The following is a 17,680-nucleotide window of genomic DNA, read 5'->3' on the forward strand; positions in this document are numbered from 1 at the left end:
CCTGCCTGCCTGCCTGCCTGCCTCTCTCCCACACTTCCTCTCTCCCACACTTCCTCCCACCCTGTCTGCCCTGCCTTCCTGCCTTCCCTCCCTCCCTCCTGGCCTGCCTCCCCTCCCCAGAAGGGTGGGTACACAAGATCTTGTAAGCATTTCTAAATATATAATGAGATTAGTTTTTTAATATTTGAGTAAGAATTGTCAAAGTTCAGTAAAACTTTGTTGCACTTTACCCTGTAAAAAAAATAGTGCATTCAGTGCACAGTTAGAGACAAGTAAATAAATAAATAAAACTTAAATGTAACAATTTTGCCACCATTTGTATGTCAGCAAAAAGAGGCTGAGCTGAATTTCCTAACATTGACTAAGAAATACTGGTTAAAATTTTCATGCAGATACCTGGAAAAATTCTGGTGAATTATTTGGTGCACACTGAATCCAATAAGCAGCGAAAAATTGAAGGGAAACAAAGGGCTGGCAGAGGGAAGGCTATCTGGATAGCCTGCAGTACTTGGAAATCCCTTTATTGAAGTATAGACACAAGTAATTAAATTCTGTCTTTGTGAATTCCCAGTGAGGTGTGTGCTAGGCTAGAAGCAAGGTGTCATAACACTCGCAGTAATCTTTTTTCATGTTTGGGCTGTTGTGTACTTGGACTGATGTGAACAAGCAAAGCTTCTGCTCAGACTTGTGTGTGTTGTAGGAGCGGGTCTGCCCATCAGCAGTTCCCATTGTTCAGTGGTTTTGTTGCTCTGCATGTGGTGCAGTAAGCACTACTGCTTGAATCAATTCTCTAAGGAGACATCTTCAGCTGACTTTTCTGATAAGTCTTTTCTGACTCATGATGTAGAGTTATGAGTTATAGTGTTAGACTTGCACCCTAGGCTTACTTAGCCTAGGTTTTCATACCTTATTGTAATTTATTTTTCTCGCAGGCCTGCTCCTGTGCCAGGAGTATTCCTGGTAAGATGTACTAGAAGGTGCAAACATATACATATACCAGGCCTTCTCACTGGTTTCCGTAATTTACCTTAAATTTCTGTGTGTCCACAAAAAGTATTTCCTTTCTAGACTCAGTTTCTGGTCAATATGTTCACATTTAAAGAAACAAGTAAAATTTCAAGGTATTTCTGCTTTGCTGTTTTTTATCATCAAAACAGTTTATGGTAGTTTTGAGTTTTAAGGTGCTGCTGTGGAGGTCCTGTGCTGTGGTTTCCTAGTACTTGATAGGAGTTACTAGTGAAAATCGGATTGTGGGCTCCTTCTAGCTCCATGCTTTTTAGCGGTAAAAATAATACAGATATTTCTTTTCTTCCATTGATTAATACTGTTGGTGAGCTTATGTTCCGTGTTTTATTAACTGAACAGTAACCGTAATCGCTTTTCCCTTTGTTTTAAATTCCTAGACAATAAAACCTGCAGATATTGCCACTGTCCGCACACTGGGTCGACCTCCTCACCTCATCATGCGTATCATGGACTGTGTGTTGCTGCTCTTCCAGCGTAAAGTCAACCATGTGAAAATTGATCAGGAAAAATGCTGTACTGTCCCATCATGGCAAGAATCTCTGAAGCTGATGACAACAGGGAACTTCTTACAGAGCCTGCAGGTACCTGTGCAATCTTTATTTTTTTTAATAATAAAAGAAAATAAAGGACAGTGCTTTCTCTGGTGTTCATAGGAGAACAAATGTGCAAGGGAAATCACACAATAGATGTTAAGGGCCTAAGAATAAATATGTCAGAATGAAATAAGCTTTAACCCTTCTTGCAAAGTCATGTTATAAATCAATTATAATTTTTCTGAAGTAAGGCAGTGAAATTGTTTTAGGTGACAAATGACCCAAAGCTTTAAGCATTTGGTTTGGATAGCCATTACCCATTTCATTAAAGCTAATAACAAACTTTTTTTTTTCTGGTATTTAACTTTCCATTAAGTTTCAACATTGCAGCTTGTGCACTGGCTTGAAAAAGCATAGATGTTTATTAGGATGAACACAATCAGAACTTTTTTAAATCTGTTTTTTTTTGGTTCATAGCATTTGTCTAGGGAAATGGAAACAAACTGGTAAGCAAATACCTATTCATAACTAAACCTAATAATATTGTGATTTATCTAGTGGGAATAAATGGTACGTTTTCCTGCTACATGGTGTGTTTTCATCCCTGATTTTTGCATTTTTAGTTTACTTAATTTGTCACTGGTCTAGTAGGAGGCTTTACCAGTTTTGTATGGTTGATAGTGGCATGGATGTTATTTATGTAGTATTCACATTGCATCTACTTGTAAAGGTTTTTAATTTTCTAAGGGACTTCAACATTTCATTTTGCTTGTGCTTAATTAAACCTATTTGTGCTTCAGGGAACAGCTATTTTCCAAGTTCTGGAATAGCGTTTCATTATACTTTGTAAATAAATTTGAGGGATAAAATGGAGAGCTTTTCAAGAGGAAAAAGGAAAAATGGGCTTTTTCAAGAGAAGAGTAAAAATACATTCTTTAAAAAATTAAATACATTCTATTAATTAGACAAGGTAATTTAAGGGTAAGATGGCTGGCTTGCCCTTTGAAAGGACTGTCTTCTAGAATGTAGATTTTTGAACAAGAGTTTAGCTCTTCATTTTCTTTTTGAAGATTTTCAAAATTTACTATGTCTTAAGCAAAATAAAATTTCAAGCAGGACCAGTGATATTTTGAAACAATGATTATCTGTGTGACAGTAATGGTGAGTGTGAGATAGCAAAGATCATAAATGAAGGCAAACTTTTTTCCATGTTCTAAGTATATATAACAATGGAATGACTTGGTAAAGGTCTCAAGGGTACATGTGAGAAATAACTCCATATTAGCTGTTTGTAAGTAACACTTGTGATCTTTGTAGTTTTCTATGTGTTCTGAAATACATGTATATATAATTTACACTAATTACTTATATTTTGTGTCTTGTACTTTTAAAAATTTTTATTCAGCATTTTCAGAAAGACACAATTAATGAAGAAGTGGTAGAACTTTTGAGCCCTTATTTTGAAATGGTGGACTACAACATTGAGACGGCTAAGAGAGTATGTGGGAATGTTGCTGGCCTTTGCTCATGGACCAAAGCTATGGTGGTATTTTTTTCCGTCAACAAAGAAGTATTACCATTAAAGGTATGTCTGTAGTTCAGTCAAAGACACTTCTCCTTCTCATCCTTACCTGTTTGCACTTGAGGATTTAATCTGTGGGAAACTTCATCTGCCTTATTTGAACTGGTGCTTCCCTCTCCAGAAATTTATTATCTTGAACACTGTAATTCTACAATAAAATTATATTTCAAATGTACTTCCACTTGTAAGTTGTCAAAATTATGAAAGAGATGGTGTGGTTTTATGACTCTGGACTCCTAGTGAATGGGGTTAAAGCATCTGTCATCTAGTTAAATACACTACTGCAGTTGCTCTTTTTTAAAAAATTTTGAATTAAGTAGAAAAAAGCCTTGAGATTTAGTTATTTTAATGTTCCAGATATCAGTTCATAAGAAGATTGTAGACTCTTTATCTGTGTTATGTAGAGAAATGAAACAGGCCTAAGTAGTTAGAATGAAAGTCAGGAAGAACATGGTTAAGTATGTTTCACAGAGCTTTCAATAACAGAGCTTAATAGCTTGTATTATAATAAGAATGACTGAGAAGGGAGAAAAATTTGTGTTTCGACCTAGCATATTGGTTGGACAAATCAAGTAGACTTCTAGAGGCATCATTCTCTTCTGTAAGCTATGTCAGACTAACATTTGTGTCATATGAAGAATGACTGGCATTTCCAGAAGTATTTTCAATGATTTTTTTCTAATTGATATTAAACCAGCTGTTCAAGTGAAGTAAGAATTTAGTTTGTTGAAAAAATAAAAGGTTTTGCTGAGTGATGAAATCTCTCCTGAAGAATTTTATTTGGAAATGTAGTACAGTAAAACTTTCTGAAATATATTACAGCAAATGCTTTGAAGTTCTCTGTGTATGAATATACTTTTATGTTTTTATGCTCTGTAGGCTAATTTAGCAATTCAGGAGAAACGCCTAACCAACGCTATGCTAGATCTGCAGAAAGCTCAAGAAGAACTGGGAGCCAAGCAAGAAGAATTAGATATTGTGCAAGCAGAGTATGAAAATGCAATGAGAGAAAAACAGGTGAACTGGTCTTCACAGAAGTATCTACCCTTGCTTTAAGGAACACTTAATGTGTTCTTTCAATTTCACTATTATTCCTTGAAAAGGATGGTGATGGACAGAAGATAAGAGATAGCTAGTATTGAAATACTGCATCTTCGCTTTCTACCTCTGTCCTTTGCCTCTGATCCTCTTCCGTTTTTCCTCCCACCCCCTCAAAAACTATTTTATTTGTATTCTTTTTTCAGTGCCTACTATTGTAACTTCAAGTTTCATGTATGCTGGATATGTATAATTGAAAATCTGTTTAGAATTCCACAGGATGAATAAGTATCAAGAATTTTACATACTATTCAACAACTGCACCACAATAAAATTAAGAACAGAAATATTAAAAATAAATATTGGATCATATTTCTGGGAGATGTTGATAGTTTGTCCTGATATATTTTTCTCATTTCACTTTCCCTCCTCTTCATGGTGATAGAGATGTTTGAGACTATATTTCTAAGCTATTGTTTATCTGCTGGTTGTAGAGATTTTTCTGGTCTATTAGATATGTAAACAATTTCTGTTGGTGCATGGTTTTCTCTAGACTTTGCTGGAAGATGCTGAGCGTTGCCGACATAAAATGCAAACTGCCTCAAGTCTTATAAGTGGTTTAGCAGGTGAAAAAGAGAGGTGGACAGAACAGAGTAAAGAATTTGCCATGCAAACCAAGAGGTTAGTTGGTAAGTTTTTATCCAAACCTTTGAAGATGGAAGCAAGTTGAATTGTAATGGGTAGTGAAACTAAAAACATTTGAAACATCAGACTTTTCCTTTGTATCTTAGGTCCCTGTCTCAAAAATGAGGGTAATTGTTCTAATTCCACTGCTAAAGCCCTGTTAGGTGAAAAATAAAGATAAGGCTAAAGTTCACATTAAAAAGAAAAGATAATGAATGCTGTGAATGTGGTGGCACATATCTGGGACATTGAAATTTTAACTTGACTGATGCTTGTAGGTAACAGTCAAAGAGACTGTGATGTTAGCAAGCGCCAATAAAACGTGTATAACTGAGAATATATATAGAGGCAAGTAAGACTGACACTCAGGCACTGACATTTACATGTAGAAATCAATATTTTTAACTGCAGTTACTAATGTACATAAAAATTTGCTTCTTAGAGGTCATTATTATTTTTTGATTTTGTACTTGTAAACTAACTCATTAGTTAGATCAATAAATGAAATCTATCTCATCATTTACTGTGGGCTGAAGTTTCTTCTCTGCCCTCTATCTTGAAAGGCTGCAAAAAGCAGCCTTGTTGCATAGGTCGTATTATAGTAACTAGGTTGTATTTTATTTGCTGGTATAATATATATGTGTGTATTAACTTTTTAAAAGTGTGGGATACCTTCCCCACAGATTCATCCTATTTCTTTTATAGATAACTTGAAAATGTCCAAAAAGTATTAGGGTCAGTATAAAAGTATGATATCTTCTCCAGTTTAAATCTTGCATTCTCATTTCAGAAGTACAAAACCCTCTCAAACTATGGTGTCATGAAATTTAGGGGGAAAATTTTGAAACTGAGCAGAAGATTAAAAGTTGTCACATTTAATACCTCCATAATGATGTCTGTGACAGTTTTTATTACCAGTACTCATCATTGTAATTTGTTTACAATAATAATTTAATTGAATTAGTGCTTACAAGGGGTTCTACCCCGCCCTCTCCCATTCTTCCCCCAATCACCCCTCCCATGGTTTAAGCCCGTTCTTATGAGTGCACAAAGAAATAATGGAATTAGAAATTTCTGAGTAAGTTCTCTCTGCCGTGTCCTGCTTGTGCAGGATCTGGTGTTAGGAATAGTGTTACATTTGTGTTGAGCTGACCTTAACAAGCTTCCAAATGCTGATCTCTTGATTCCTACAATTGCATAGTAAGAACAAAGTAAATGTGTCCTCTACTGAAATGAACCATTGTCATGCCATACCATGAGCCTTGGAAAAAGGATTGATTTGTCTTCTTTATGGGTCATTCAGCTACCAGCCAAAACATGTAGCAACTAGTGAAGGAAACAGCTTGTTCATTGATAGAATTGTCAAAGTTGTAACACTTTGGTTTTGTTTTTTTGTTTCCCTCCTTTTTCTCTTTGAGGTGATGTACTCTTGGCTACAGCTTTTCTGTCCTACTTTGGTCCTTTTAACCAAGAGTTCCGCAGTCTGCTGTTAAATGACTGGCAAAAGGAAATGAAAAGCCGTAAAATTCCTTTCCGTAACAACTTGAATCTCATTGAAATGTTGACTGATGCTCCAACTATCAGTGAATGGAACCTGCAAGGATTGCCAAATGATGACTTATCCATACAGAATGCGATTATTGTCACTAAAGCATCTCGTTATCCTTTATTAATTGATCCACAAGCACAGGGTAAAATTTGGATTAAAAATAAGGAAGGCAGAAATGACCTTCAGGTAACGGAAATGCTTGTGCTTTCTTAATCCCAAAAAACTCTTAGTTTACAGAGCATTGCAATTCTGTGATTCGCCTAATACTTTATAAATGCCATTTATATAAAAAGTTTCTGGTTTGAAAATAACAAATATCTCAGATATATTTTAGTGGATTTGATATTTGGCTAGAGGTGGATGTGTATTCTTTAGCACCAGACACTCCATTTGTTTAAAGACTTTATTTTAATGAAACATAAACTTTGGAAAATAGGCTGGATGGGCAATGTCTGGTAATAAACATGTTTTCAGAATAATGTAAGTGTTAGGAAAAAACCACCAACTAGTTGATTAATGATTAATACAATTTCATGTGTTTATAAATGAAGATTGACAGCAAGATATTTTTTCATCTTTTAATCAGAAATTATTGTTAATTTCTGTTGTCTTAGTGTGGATGTCAGCTGCTATGTGCTCTGTGGATATACAGGGAAGATGTAGTACTACAGTGTACAGTCTGAGAAGGCTGTACCTGAAGATAAACAAATTCAATTCATACAAGAAAATATAAGGAAGAATGTCCTTAGTGGCTACAATTATGATTACACCAATAAACTAGCTTTTAAAAAAAATCCCTGAAGCCATAAAAGTAGCTTGAAGTGTGATAATAGAGTAGTTCTGATAATATTACTATCAATTTCATGCTGATTGTTATCTAGGTGTGGAAACCTTTAATGGTTGCTTAGTTATGATAAAAACATTTATTAGTTTGTTTATAGCTTTATTAAAGTCTAAGCTGAATGTGCTTTTTGAACATATTGAAAATCCCAGTTATACTGAGGTCCATTTGAAGCAAAAACTGTTTAAAGTCCTGTTCCATGTAAACCTCTAATTTTCAAGGGTTAAAAAAAACTCTCAGAATACTTACCTTGAAATGATTCTGCTGCAGTTTGACTTGGAGATGTTATCCAAGATAAAATTGAAGGTTCTAAAAGGTTCCTGTGAATTTTTTCTGTGAAATTCTTGAGTAGTTGTACTCACGGGATGTCAAAACTGCAAATGCTCAGTGCTGCTTTGTTTCTACCTTTGCAGCTGAAAAATAGAACTTTGCATTCCATGAGATCTGGCAATAGAGTATGCTGATGTTACTGTTCCTTGGCTTAGTACTAATCTACTCACAGGATCATTGTTTTTGGCAGTAAAGAAAGTATTTCATTTAAAGAAAATTAAATAATTTATAAATATAAAGCTAACAAAAAGCTTGGTAAATGGGCATAAAATATTGCATCTATGTTTTCAGATCACTTCTTTGAATCACAAGTATTTTAGAAACCACTTAGAGGACAGTCTTTCTTTGGGAAGACCTCTTTTAGTAGAAGATGTTGGAGAAGAGCTTGACCCAGCACTTGATAATGTTTTGGAAAGAAACATCATTAAAACAGGTTCAGCCAATAAGGTAAAAATGAAACAAATGAGCAAATGTGGAAATTCCTCTTTCCTTCCCCTCCCCACACCATCTCCTTAGCAAAATAAATATAGGACTATAAAAAATTAAACTCATTTAAACTTGATTAATGCTAATACAAGAAAAAATAAGGTAGGGTTAAGTTCCCAAAGGTTAATATATTTAATGTAAAGATTTCCTTTTTCCTTTGCTTATGATAATTTTTAGAAGTTGAAATAAGTCTGGAATAGGCCATTTAAAGTGGTCCTTGACTGTTCTCAACAAATTTCTTGCATCAGGTGTATGGTTTAAAACTGGATTTTTGTGCCTTTTGCAGTATCTGAAAAAGTGTGTATTGGCTCTTGATATTTAAAATATTCTTTTTAATATTTTTCTTAAGGTGAAAGTTGGTGATAAGGAAGTAGATGTTATGAATGGCTTCAGACTTTACATTACTACAAAACTGTCAAATCCGTGTTACTCTCCTGAAATTAGTGCTCAAACCTCCATCATTGATTTTACAGTAACCTTGAAAGGTCTTGAAAATCAGCTCTTAGGCAGAGTCATTCTCACAGAGAAACAGGTAAAAGAATTAAATGTATCTATTTTTCCTGGCTGTACCTGTAGAATGCTTAATTCCCATATTGCAAAGTAACTTTCTCTCTCTCTGTATTGTGATTATTCTTAATATAATCTATTTGTAATGGTTTAAAAAGTGGCACAGAAGCAATTGACTCATTCATGTGGAAGTTTCTCTGTCTCTTTATTATTGCAACTCTACTGTATTAACCTCATTTTTCTGCCTCATGAGAATGGCCTGTGAAAAGCAAAAGAGTCTGCAATCAAAACTATCTTCTTCTGTCTACACTCTGGAGCTCATGGCAACATAACCTAGTGCAAAGAATTCAGACTTAGTTACTTCCTTGCTCCAAGGGAAAATGGGCTACCTATTTATTTTGTCATTGCAGATATATTAGTTGAGGAAGTCCAGGTTCTGGATACCAGTCCCAATCCACATGCTACCTGCAGTTCTGGAGGGAGGTTGATTGGTATCTTTTTAAGTATGGGACAGCTAATCCCTGTAACTATAAGGTCAGGCAATGTGATGTCAAAAGAAACACTATGCAGCTATGACTGTGTATTTACTACTGTATTTACTAAGATTTTGGCAATAGTTCCAGTTTACCTTCACTAGAGAGGAATAACAGGAATATCTTTGCTTCCTTATTGTGGCATCTGTTGAGGTTCTCCTGTCCTTCCAACATTTCCCTCTGCCCTGCCAATGTAAGATTTTTCTTGTTAATAGCCTCAGTCATTTTGTCCACATCAAGTAGTTTAATTTCATTCCCAAACAGTGAATGGATCTCGTGAGAGAAATCACACTCAATCTGTTAAGGTCTGTTTTTTGTCAGACAGCTTCATTGCACCATCAGCTTCTCTTCAACCACTGACAGCCTGTCAACCCACTATGTAATGAAATTATCACTGTCTGTCTAAAACATGCTGTGATGTGTATATTCACAAAGCCTTATGCCAAACTTCATTTCTTGGGCCTTGAAATACAGTACATTCCTCCAGGAGACAAATTCCTCCAGTCACTGCTGTTGCTGTGTGCTTGCTTGGAGGACACAGGAAAGGGAGGACCTTGACTTTTCTCAGAGGAGTCAAGAAATAGATGGAGAAGTAAGAGACTCAAGTTGGAACATGGGGAATTCTGATTAGATATTAGGGAGAAAAGAATTACATTGAGGGTGGTTAAATGCAGGAGCAGCTTAACCAAGGATTTTGTGGAATTTTTATTCTTGGAAGGGTTCAAGATTCACGTGGACATTGCCCTGAGCAAATGAGCTGTTCAGATCTGAGCAGGGGTTGAACTAGTTAATTTCTGTAGGTGCCTTCCAAATTAAAATTATACTACTATTCAATGGCCTCTGTCACTAAATGGGAATGTCTAAAAAGTGGACATATGGTGCTCTCTCTACCAGCTTCTCAGTGTTATACTCACTACTGTTTTATTTGAAACCACCTGGGGATATTTCCTCTAGATAAATGATGAGTGGACCACTTAACAGGCAGGAGAACTTCTACAGAACATACTCACCATGTTGCAGTTTTCTTGGGTTCTTTTTATACATCTTGTGGTTCAAGGTTTCCTGAGGAGTCATTTTGAACACATAACACCATCCAAATACTTTTCTATGATGGATAATGATGCATTTTTGGGAATATGGAGTTTCCCTCTTAAGTGTCCGGATTCTTACTACCTTTTGTAGCCTTTGGTGGAAGAGTGGTGGAATTATTTTATTGTGAGGTAGTTAGTCAAATGATTTGGGCAGTATGGCTGCTTTGTGATATCCATTGTTACAATGTGTGTATGGAACTTCTGTCTGAGAAAGAGAAGAGATTATTTATTTGAAATCAGAGTTCTTCAAGATTTTTATGCACATTTCTATACTTCCCATTCTGCCACCTCTTACATGGTTCTGGCTTAGAATGAATGAGGTTTAGACCTCAGCAAGGAAAAGGAATGTTTACAGCATGTCATTTAAAGTTTCTACAGAGTCTGACTCTCTGTTGTCTGCTATGACCATTAGAAGAATCTTTGTCACATACATCTCACGGAATTAATTGTTTACTGATAGGAGCACTGGTACTGATTTCTTATTTTTCACCAGAATGTTAAACCAATTGCAAGATACAGGTGAAGCATAAGGTCAATAGGCAGCTGGTATATATGTATAAATTTGATTCTACTATATTTCTTGGATTTGAGAGATTTGATATATGTCTGAAGGTAGTATAACTTAGGGTATTTTAATGATATCATTATTTTGATACATTGGCTGTTATGTAATTTGAAAAAAAACTTGCTTATTTAGTGTCACAGATAAGTCAGATTAGTAATAGAGTTATAATATGCAATAACTCTGTGGCTTTTTGAATTTTCACATTCATATATCAAGATTTTTGCTGGAAAAAGGCTCAAGTTTTGTAAGGAACAGTTGATAAAAATTCTTGTACTTGTGAATCATTTTGTGACAGGATGATATTAACTATGTAGCAGCTTTCATATTTTATGAACATTAACAAGAAATAGCATTCTTTGGTAAAGTCGGTAAAATGTCATCTGCTTGTGAAAGGAATTCCATAAAACTGGATTTGAAATAGCCTACTTGGTGCAAATTCCTTGAATTTATGTACACGGTAACTTGGCTTATTTTTTCTGCATCCTTGGTGTTATGGCAGGAGATTTTTGAAGATACGAAGAAAGCTTTCAACTATTTACATTTTCTGATCTGCAAAGAGCATTTTAAGAGCTTAATAGGTGATTTTTTTTCTTCACTAAGGTTTTCAACTAGGGTTACTTCACTTTAGCTTGGTAACTGTTTCCAATTTGTTTCTCAGGCTCTTGTGAGGAGAATAGCTTTCTGTTTTGATGAAGCATTGAATTCTAAAGTATGTTTAACTTTTTAAACTGAACTCAGTAAAGCATAAAGTTTAATGTGGCTCAGTATGTTAATTATTATATTTAATTTGATGATAACTTTCTTTTAATACAATTCTTTAAAAAAAAGTTTCTATTTCATCAAACTTGCATGAAAAAAATGCTTCATGAAGCTGTTACCTGGTTTTCTTCAGTTGCATGAAACAGCAGTTGATTGAAATGCAGCTAACTGTTTTCTTGTCTATTTTCATCAGTTTTTGTCAGAATCTTTTGAATAAGTAAGAACATCTTCTGTTAGGTTGTATGTGCATTATTCTAAAATGGTTGCCCAACTAAATATTTTTTACCTGATGATGATAATGATGTTTCAATATTCCAAGAAAAACTCAAACTCAGATAATAATAAGATGATTTTTCTTAATTTCCTTTTTATGTTAATAGAATGTGGAAAAAAAAAATTAAAATGTTTTAATAGTGTTTCAAAGCTGTCTAAATGAAGACTACTCAAATGGGAGAGTAAAACACCTCTCCTTACACCTTGCTAAGGGCTCAGGTCCATTATGTCTCTAGTTCTGTATGAGAATTCATGTATTTCTTAGTGCTGTCCCTGTTTCTTTGGAATATTAGCAGCTGCTAAGCAACATGGAAATGGACTTGGCAATGATGGAGTGAACATAGAACTTCCAGGTTTGGAGGGACATTGTTAAAATTATTCACCAGACCTTTATAAACTTTGTGAAGTATTTAACTAGACAGCAAATATTTCTAACACTTACTCTTACTCTTCATTCATAAGATTCATATTAAACTTATCTTATGAAAAACTCTTAACCCACCCTCTCCATTTTCTTTCCTTTTACTTCACTATGTTGAAACATTTTTTAATATATCAGTAGAGGATTTTTATCTCTGAGGGACTAATTTGTATTAATTTTTTAAAGGTTAATTTTAAGAATGAACTGAAAGGACTGTTATAGCTGAAAAATATTTTTCTAGAGATTTCAAATAGCTGTTTTTTAATGTTAAACTCCTAATTAATAGTTATCCATCTTCTATATTTGGGCACTGGAAAAGAAACTAGGTACATAAACCACCCAGATTGTACTACTAAATGTATAAAATAAATACTTCTAGTAAAGTAATTCAAGTCCTACACACTTTCTTAAGCAATGAAGTATTTTAGTAAGAGGCTGAAATTATCCCTGTTTGATGGAGGAGTATTGGCACTTCTTGAAATATCTGATGCTTGATTTGATGACTAAGGATGGCCATTGAGACTAAATTTTCAACATGGTGATTGTAAAGCAAGGCATGAACGAGGATAAGATTACATGGAGGGGAATAAAAACTTATGTCTGGAATAGTGTTTGCATTCATCTTTTCTGAAACAGAAAGAGAAGACAAACAATTGCAAACTTATTATTCTTTTAGGGCATGATACAAGCATCTTCCATAATATTTGTAGAAATTATTTGTTAATGTCTACTTATGTAGCAGGTTAAGATCCTGGCAATCAATCTTTGTGTCAAAAATACCACTGGAATTTCCCCAAATTAATGCAGCTAGTCTTGACCTGCACTGTTTTAGTAGGATCACTATTTTTAAGCAAAATGGTTTATTTTTATTTTTGATTGCTCTTCTGTTTCCCAAATATTACCATGTAATATTATAGGAATTAGAGAAAGAAAGAACTGATCTTATTGAAGATGTGACTATGAACAAAAGGAGGATTAAAGACCTAGAAGATAACCTTTTATTTCGACTTACAAGCACTAAGAGTTCTCTGGCAGATGATGAGACTCTACTGATTGTATTGAGTAACACTAAAAAGACTGCTGAGGAAGTAACACAGAAACTACAAACTTCTGCTGAAACTGAAGTGCAGATCAATACAGCCCGTGAAGAGTACAGACCTGGTGAGTGAAGGTAGTGATGGAAGACTAATAGCTACACCATGTATTTAAAACATCAATACTTAAACTAGGAGAAACTGTAGGATGCGATCAGGAAGACCAAAACTGGTAGGAGAGATCTGTGTTTTTCTGTAAGTAAAATGTATCTAGGAAATGTCATATTGAGTTATAATGGAGAAAATAGTCAATGTTATGCCTCATGTGGAATTTATAAAATCGAGTGAATTGTTCTCTTTGTAGGCTTCCCATTGCTCTATAAACAAGTGTATCAGTCATTAGGGTGTTTAGGTGAGTATATGTATGAGTTCAACATGTTGACATTCTTTTACAGAGCTTATATAGCATTAAGTACTCTTTATATCAGTTCTGATGAATGCTTCATCATTTATCCTTAGGTTATTATAGTCAGCACATTTCATGAGTCTTTTGACTTTTAACTGACAGGTAATAATGTGAAAAAAACAGGGGGGGAAATATCTTCCTGTAATTGCCTGCATTCTAGGAAATGTGTAAGGTGGTACAGTTAGTGTATGAGAAACATTACAGATATTGTAAAACCTTTGCATTTAAAACTGAATGACTGCTAAAAAGAAGTTAAATCAGTGTTGGGAAGTTAAATCAATACAGTTAATTTGACTTTTATATGACACTTGTAAAAGTCTGTAAAAAGAAATTTATTTGGATACTTAAACAGCAAACAACCATAATTTTTATATGTTCTGCTGATGATCTCAATATTGCAGTGTACTATCAGGCTGCTCTCCAGACATGCTCGTATTTGAAAACTGGACTTTACATACTTTGCATTAATTACAGAATTTATTTTTTTCCCCTGATGTATAAACTAGGGTTAAATGAATTATTTTTATTATTTTTCTGGCAGTAATGAGTAGAGAAACTCAAGGTTCTTCAGTTATCATTAGTGTTAAAATCACTGCACCTGTTTTGGAGAGTTAAAGTTTTCAGCTCTGCATTTCTACTTTGAACAAATTTTTCTTTCCCATTCTTCAGTTGCAACTCGAGGTAGCATCTTGTACTTCCTTCTCACTGAGATGAGCATGGTCAATGTCATGTATCAGACATCACTTTGGCAGTTTTTGGGGCTTTTTGACCGCTCCCTAGCCAGGTAATTTAGCTAACAATAAGTATAATTTGTATTTACCCACTCCTGGAGGTGCTTGCAGTACAGTAAAGATTTATTGCAAACTGATATCAGAAAGAAGACTGCTGCTTCTTATCATCTTGACCAGGAATTGTCAGCTTAATACCCATAGAACTTTGTCACTTAGCAAGGCAAAGAACCTTCTAATACACTTAGAGTCTTTCTAAATTTGCCATTAGATAATAAAAAAATATTATACTGCATTGATTTTTAGCCGGGCAAAAAAAATCTTGATTAGAAAGGATTTGTTGTTGTTGTTGTTGCTTCAATCTGAAAGTTGTTGCCAGTTTGCTGATATTCTCTTCTAAATCTATTATTTTTCATATTTTGAAAATACTGAACTGTGGCCTTTTCTCTTTTGCATAGTATTCCTTTTTATAAAGCCTAAGCAAATCACCTTTCAACTGCAGACCTTTCTTCTAACAGGTCTGCCAAGAGCCCTATAACCAGCAAGAGGGTTACCAATATCATTGAACATATGACATACGAAATATTCAAATATACTGCCCGAGGGCTCTATGAGGAGCACAAATTTCTTTTCACATTGCTGCTTACTTTGAAGATTGATATACAAAGAAACAGAGTGAAGCATGAAGAATTTCTGACATTTATTAAAGGTTGGAACTATGAATAAATTTTAATGAGAACAGATTATTATTATAGAAAATTTATGTATTTGTATCTCCTAGACAGCATGCTCCTTCCTTTTGCACATGAGAACCCAGTCAGTTGTAACAATACATGTTTATCATTCTGATCTGGTGACAGACAACATTGTCTGATAGTTCTAATTTATAGCAGCACACTGAATATTGATGAATATGTCTTTGTAATCATGAGAATTTAAAAGGAATATTGTTAAGTATCCTTTATGTCTGCTGCTCAAATACCATCAGGTATATGTTAAGATAATAGAAAGATTATCTTAGTAGAAATAATAGAAAGATTCTATTATTTAGATAATAGAAAAATTATTATTGTACTAAACATATAGAAACTGTAGCAAATAGGAGCAGAAAATGATGCTAACAGTTTAAAAGGACATCGGAGTCTAAGCTGCATGTGACAAGGTCAAGGCTTTGGTCTTGAGTGCATACAAGGACTGAGTTCACTTGAATGTTTGGATCCATTTTGTATTACCTTTTCAAGAGACTTAATTTTCCAGGCAACATTTATTTATGGATTGTATATGTGAATTTTTCCATGTTGAATTTTCAGTATATCTTTCCCCAAAAAGCATTTAATTCCAGGCACATTGCACAAAAAACCAGTAAAGCCTCAAAATATAAATTGATTAAGACTTCTGTTTAAGGTACAAAATATATAAAAAGAAAATAATATTATAAACTAACCAAATTGCAAACTCAGCTTAATCAAATATGGCATAGTTTTGTAAGGTAGAAAACTCCTGTAACATCATGATTTAAAAACTGGATTATTGTATTTGATTTTTCCCTTTTATTTGGTTTATTTTTCTTTGTCTCTCCAATAGTACTAATGACTCATTTCAATTTCTTGTAGGTGGTGCTTCCCTAGACCTTAAAGCTTGTCCTCCTAAGCCAGCTAAATGGATTCTGGATATGACTTGGTTGAACTTGGTGGAGCTCAGTAAGCTTAAACAGTTTTCAGCTATTCTTGATCAAGTGCGTAAGAGCTTTTTAAAGTTGATCTCTTGTTTAAAAAGTAATTGTCTGGTAGTCATCAAGCCAAATGGTGGAAACTGGTTTATTTTGTAGAAGTGAAACAAAACTGACAGCAGATAGCCACAGTTATGGCCCTGTCTGCTTAGCAACTTACGTTGATATAAAGACTCAACCACCCCTAGGGAAATAAGAAGAGTGTAGAGTGTTCACACTTTATATAATTATAATATTTTTAGATTATCAACTTGCCATTATCCAAGTCATACATTGCAACTTTATTCTTATTCTGGTTGTTAGTTTATCTTGAATCCCTGTTGTACTTTCTTACACTATGTTTTATGATGCTTGTTCCAGTATTTCTCTGGTTACATGGAGTAAAAGTAAGGGGGAAGGTGTTCAGTAAATTCAGTACTTGCATGAAGAGTCTTACGGGACACTAAGTGTATTGTAGCTCATGGTAAATAGCTTTTGGTATGGGTGAAGGAAACTTTTCTGCACATTCATGTGGGGAGCAATTATGTACTTGCTGTTCTCAAAGCCATATCTGTGCCTAACTATCCATGTTCTGACATAGATAGATATTACATCATAATAGAAAATAGTGATTAGTAGCTCCTGTTTTCAGAATATGAATACTCTAGGGTGTTGCGTTCTACAATAGCATACTTATAATCTGAAATTTTATCCTATCATTTTTAATAGCCTTATTAAATCTGTGGAAGAATATCTCTAAACAAATGCCTGGGTGTGGATTACATGTCTCTGACTCTCATTAAAAGTTTGCAACCTAGTGGCAGTGCAAAGATGACTTGTCTGCTTAGTGATATTTGCTTCTTTGATGGTATAATTGCAGATTTCCAGAGAAGAGAAGCAGTGGAAAATCTGGTTTGATAGTAAGAATCCCGAAGAAGAATTGGTTCCTAGTGGATATGGGCAATCTCTGGACTGCTTCAGACATCTTCTTCTTATCAGATCTTGGTGTCCTGACAGGACCATAGCTCAGGTATATTTAGATAGCTACATGATCTATCTAGGTAGCACTAGAATAATAGTTTCCAGATGGCAGGTTAGTACTATCTTACATAATTCTAAACACCTTTTTGTAATGGACCTTTATGCTGTATTTTCTGAAATTCTTTTCAGACCATTTATGTATTTGTTACAAGGACAGTAATAACAAGTTATGCCAATATATTGAACAAATATTATCCACTGTGGTAGATATCACTGTGGTGATTTCTGCTGGAATCATAAGTGTTTACCCAGATCTGCTTTATTAGTTCAGAAGATACTTTTGGCTTTCCTGGCTTACTCACTGGAATTTTAGAAGTGTCCCCATGTTAGGCTGAAGTAAAATATTTTAATGGACTCGACTGTCTGAGAGAAAACTGAAAAAGATTTAATTGAGAAACTATTTCTTGCATGGAAGAATTAGACCCACTTTAGAAAAAAATATTTGTTAAAGTCTGCTCAAAGCTCTCAATTTAAAGCCATTTTTT

General features: G+C 34.4%; 1 protein-coding gene across 1 annotated transcript in view; it reads left to right on the plus strand.

The window, feature by feature from the left end:
• The window catches only part of DNAH5 (dynein axonemal heavy chain 5), a 120,059-nt gene that overhangs the window by 87,036 nt on the left and 15,343 nt on the right, over nucleotides 1-17,680 (plus strand). Inside the window, exons 59-70 of the mRNA XM_033519319.1 lie at nucleotides 1,404-1,607; nucleotides 2,965-3,144; nucleotides 4,021-4,158; nucleotides 4,733-4,868; nucleotides 6,282-6,598; nucleotides 7,875-8,030; nucleotides 8,419-8,601; nucleotides 13,136-13,379; nucleotides 14,388-14,502; nucleotides 14,965-15,155; nucleotides 16,060-16,181; nucleotides 17,035-17,184. Coding sequence (XP_033375210.1) covers nucleotides 1,404-1,607; nucleotides 2,965-3,144; nucleotides 4,021-4,158; nucleotides 4,733-4,868; nucleotides 6,282-6,598; nucleotides 7,875-8,030; nucleotides 8,419-8,601; nucleotides 13,136-13,379; nucleotides 14,388-14,502; nucleotides 14,965-15,155; nucleotides 16,060-16,181; nucleotides 17,035-17,184 — 2,136 coding nt within the window. The remainder of the gene's footprint in view (nucleotides 1-1,403; nucleotides 1,608-2,964; nucleotides 3,145-4,020; nucleotides 4,159-4,732; nucleotides 4,869-6,281; nucleotides 6,599-7,874; nucleotides 8,031-8,418; nucleotides 8,602-13,135; nucleotides 13,380-14,387; nucleotides 14,503-14,964; nucleotides 15,156-16,059; nucleotides 16,182-17,034; nucleotides 17,185-17,680) is intronic.

Source organism: Parus major, chromosome 2, assembly GCF_001522545.3.
Source record: "Parus major isolate Abel chromosome 2, Parus_major1.1, whole genome shotgun sequence".
NCBI classification, from domain to species: Eukaryota; Metazoa; Chordata; class Aves; order Passeriformes; family Paridae; genus Parus; species Parus major.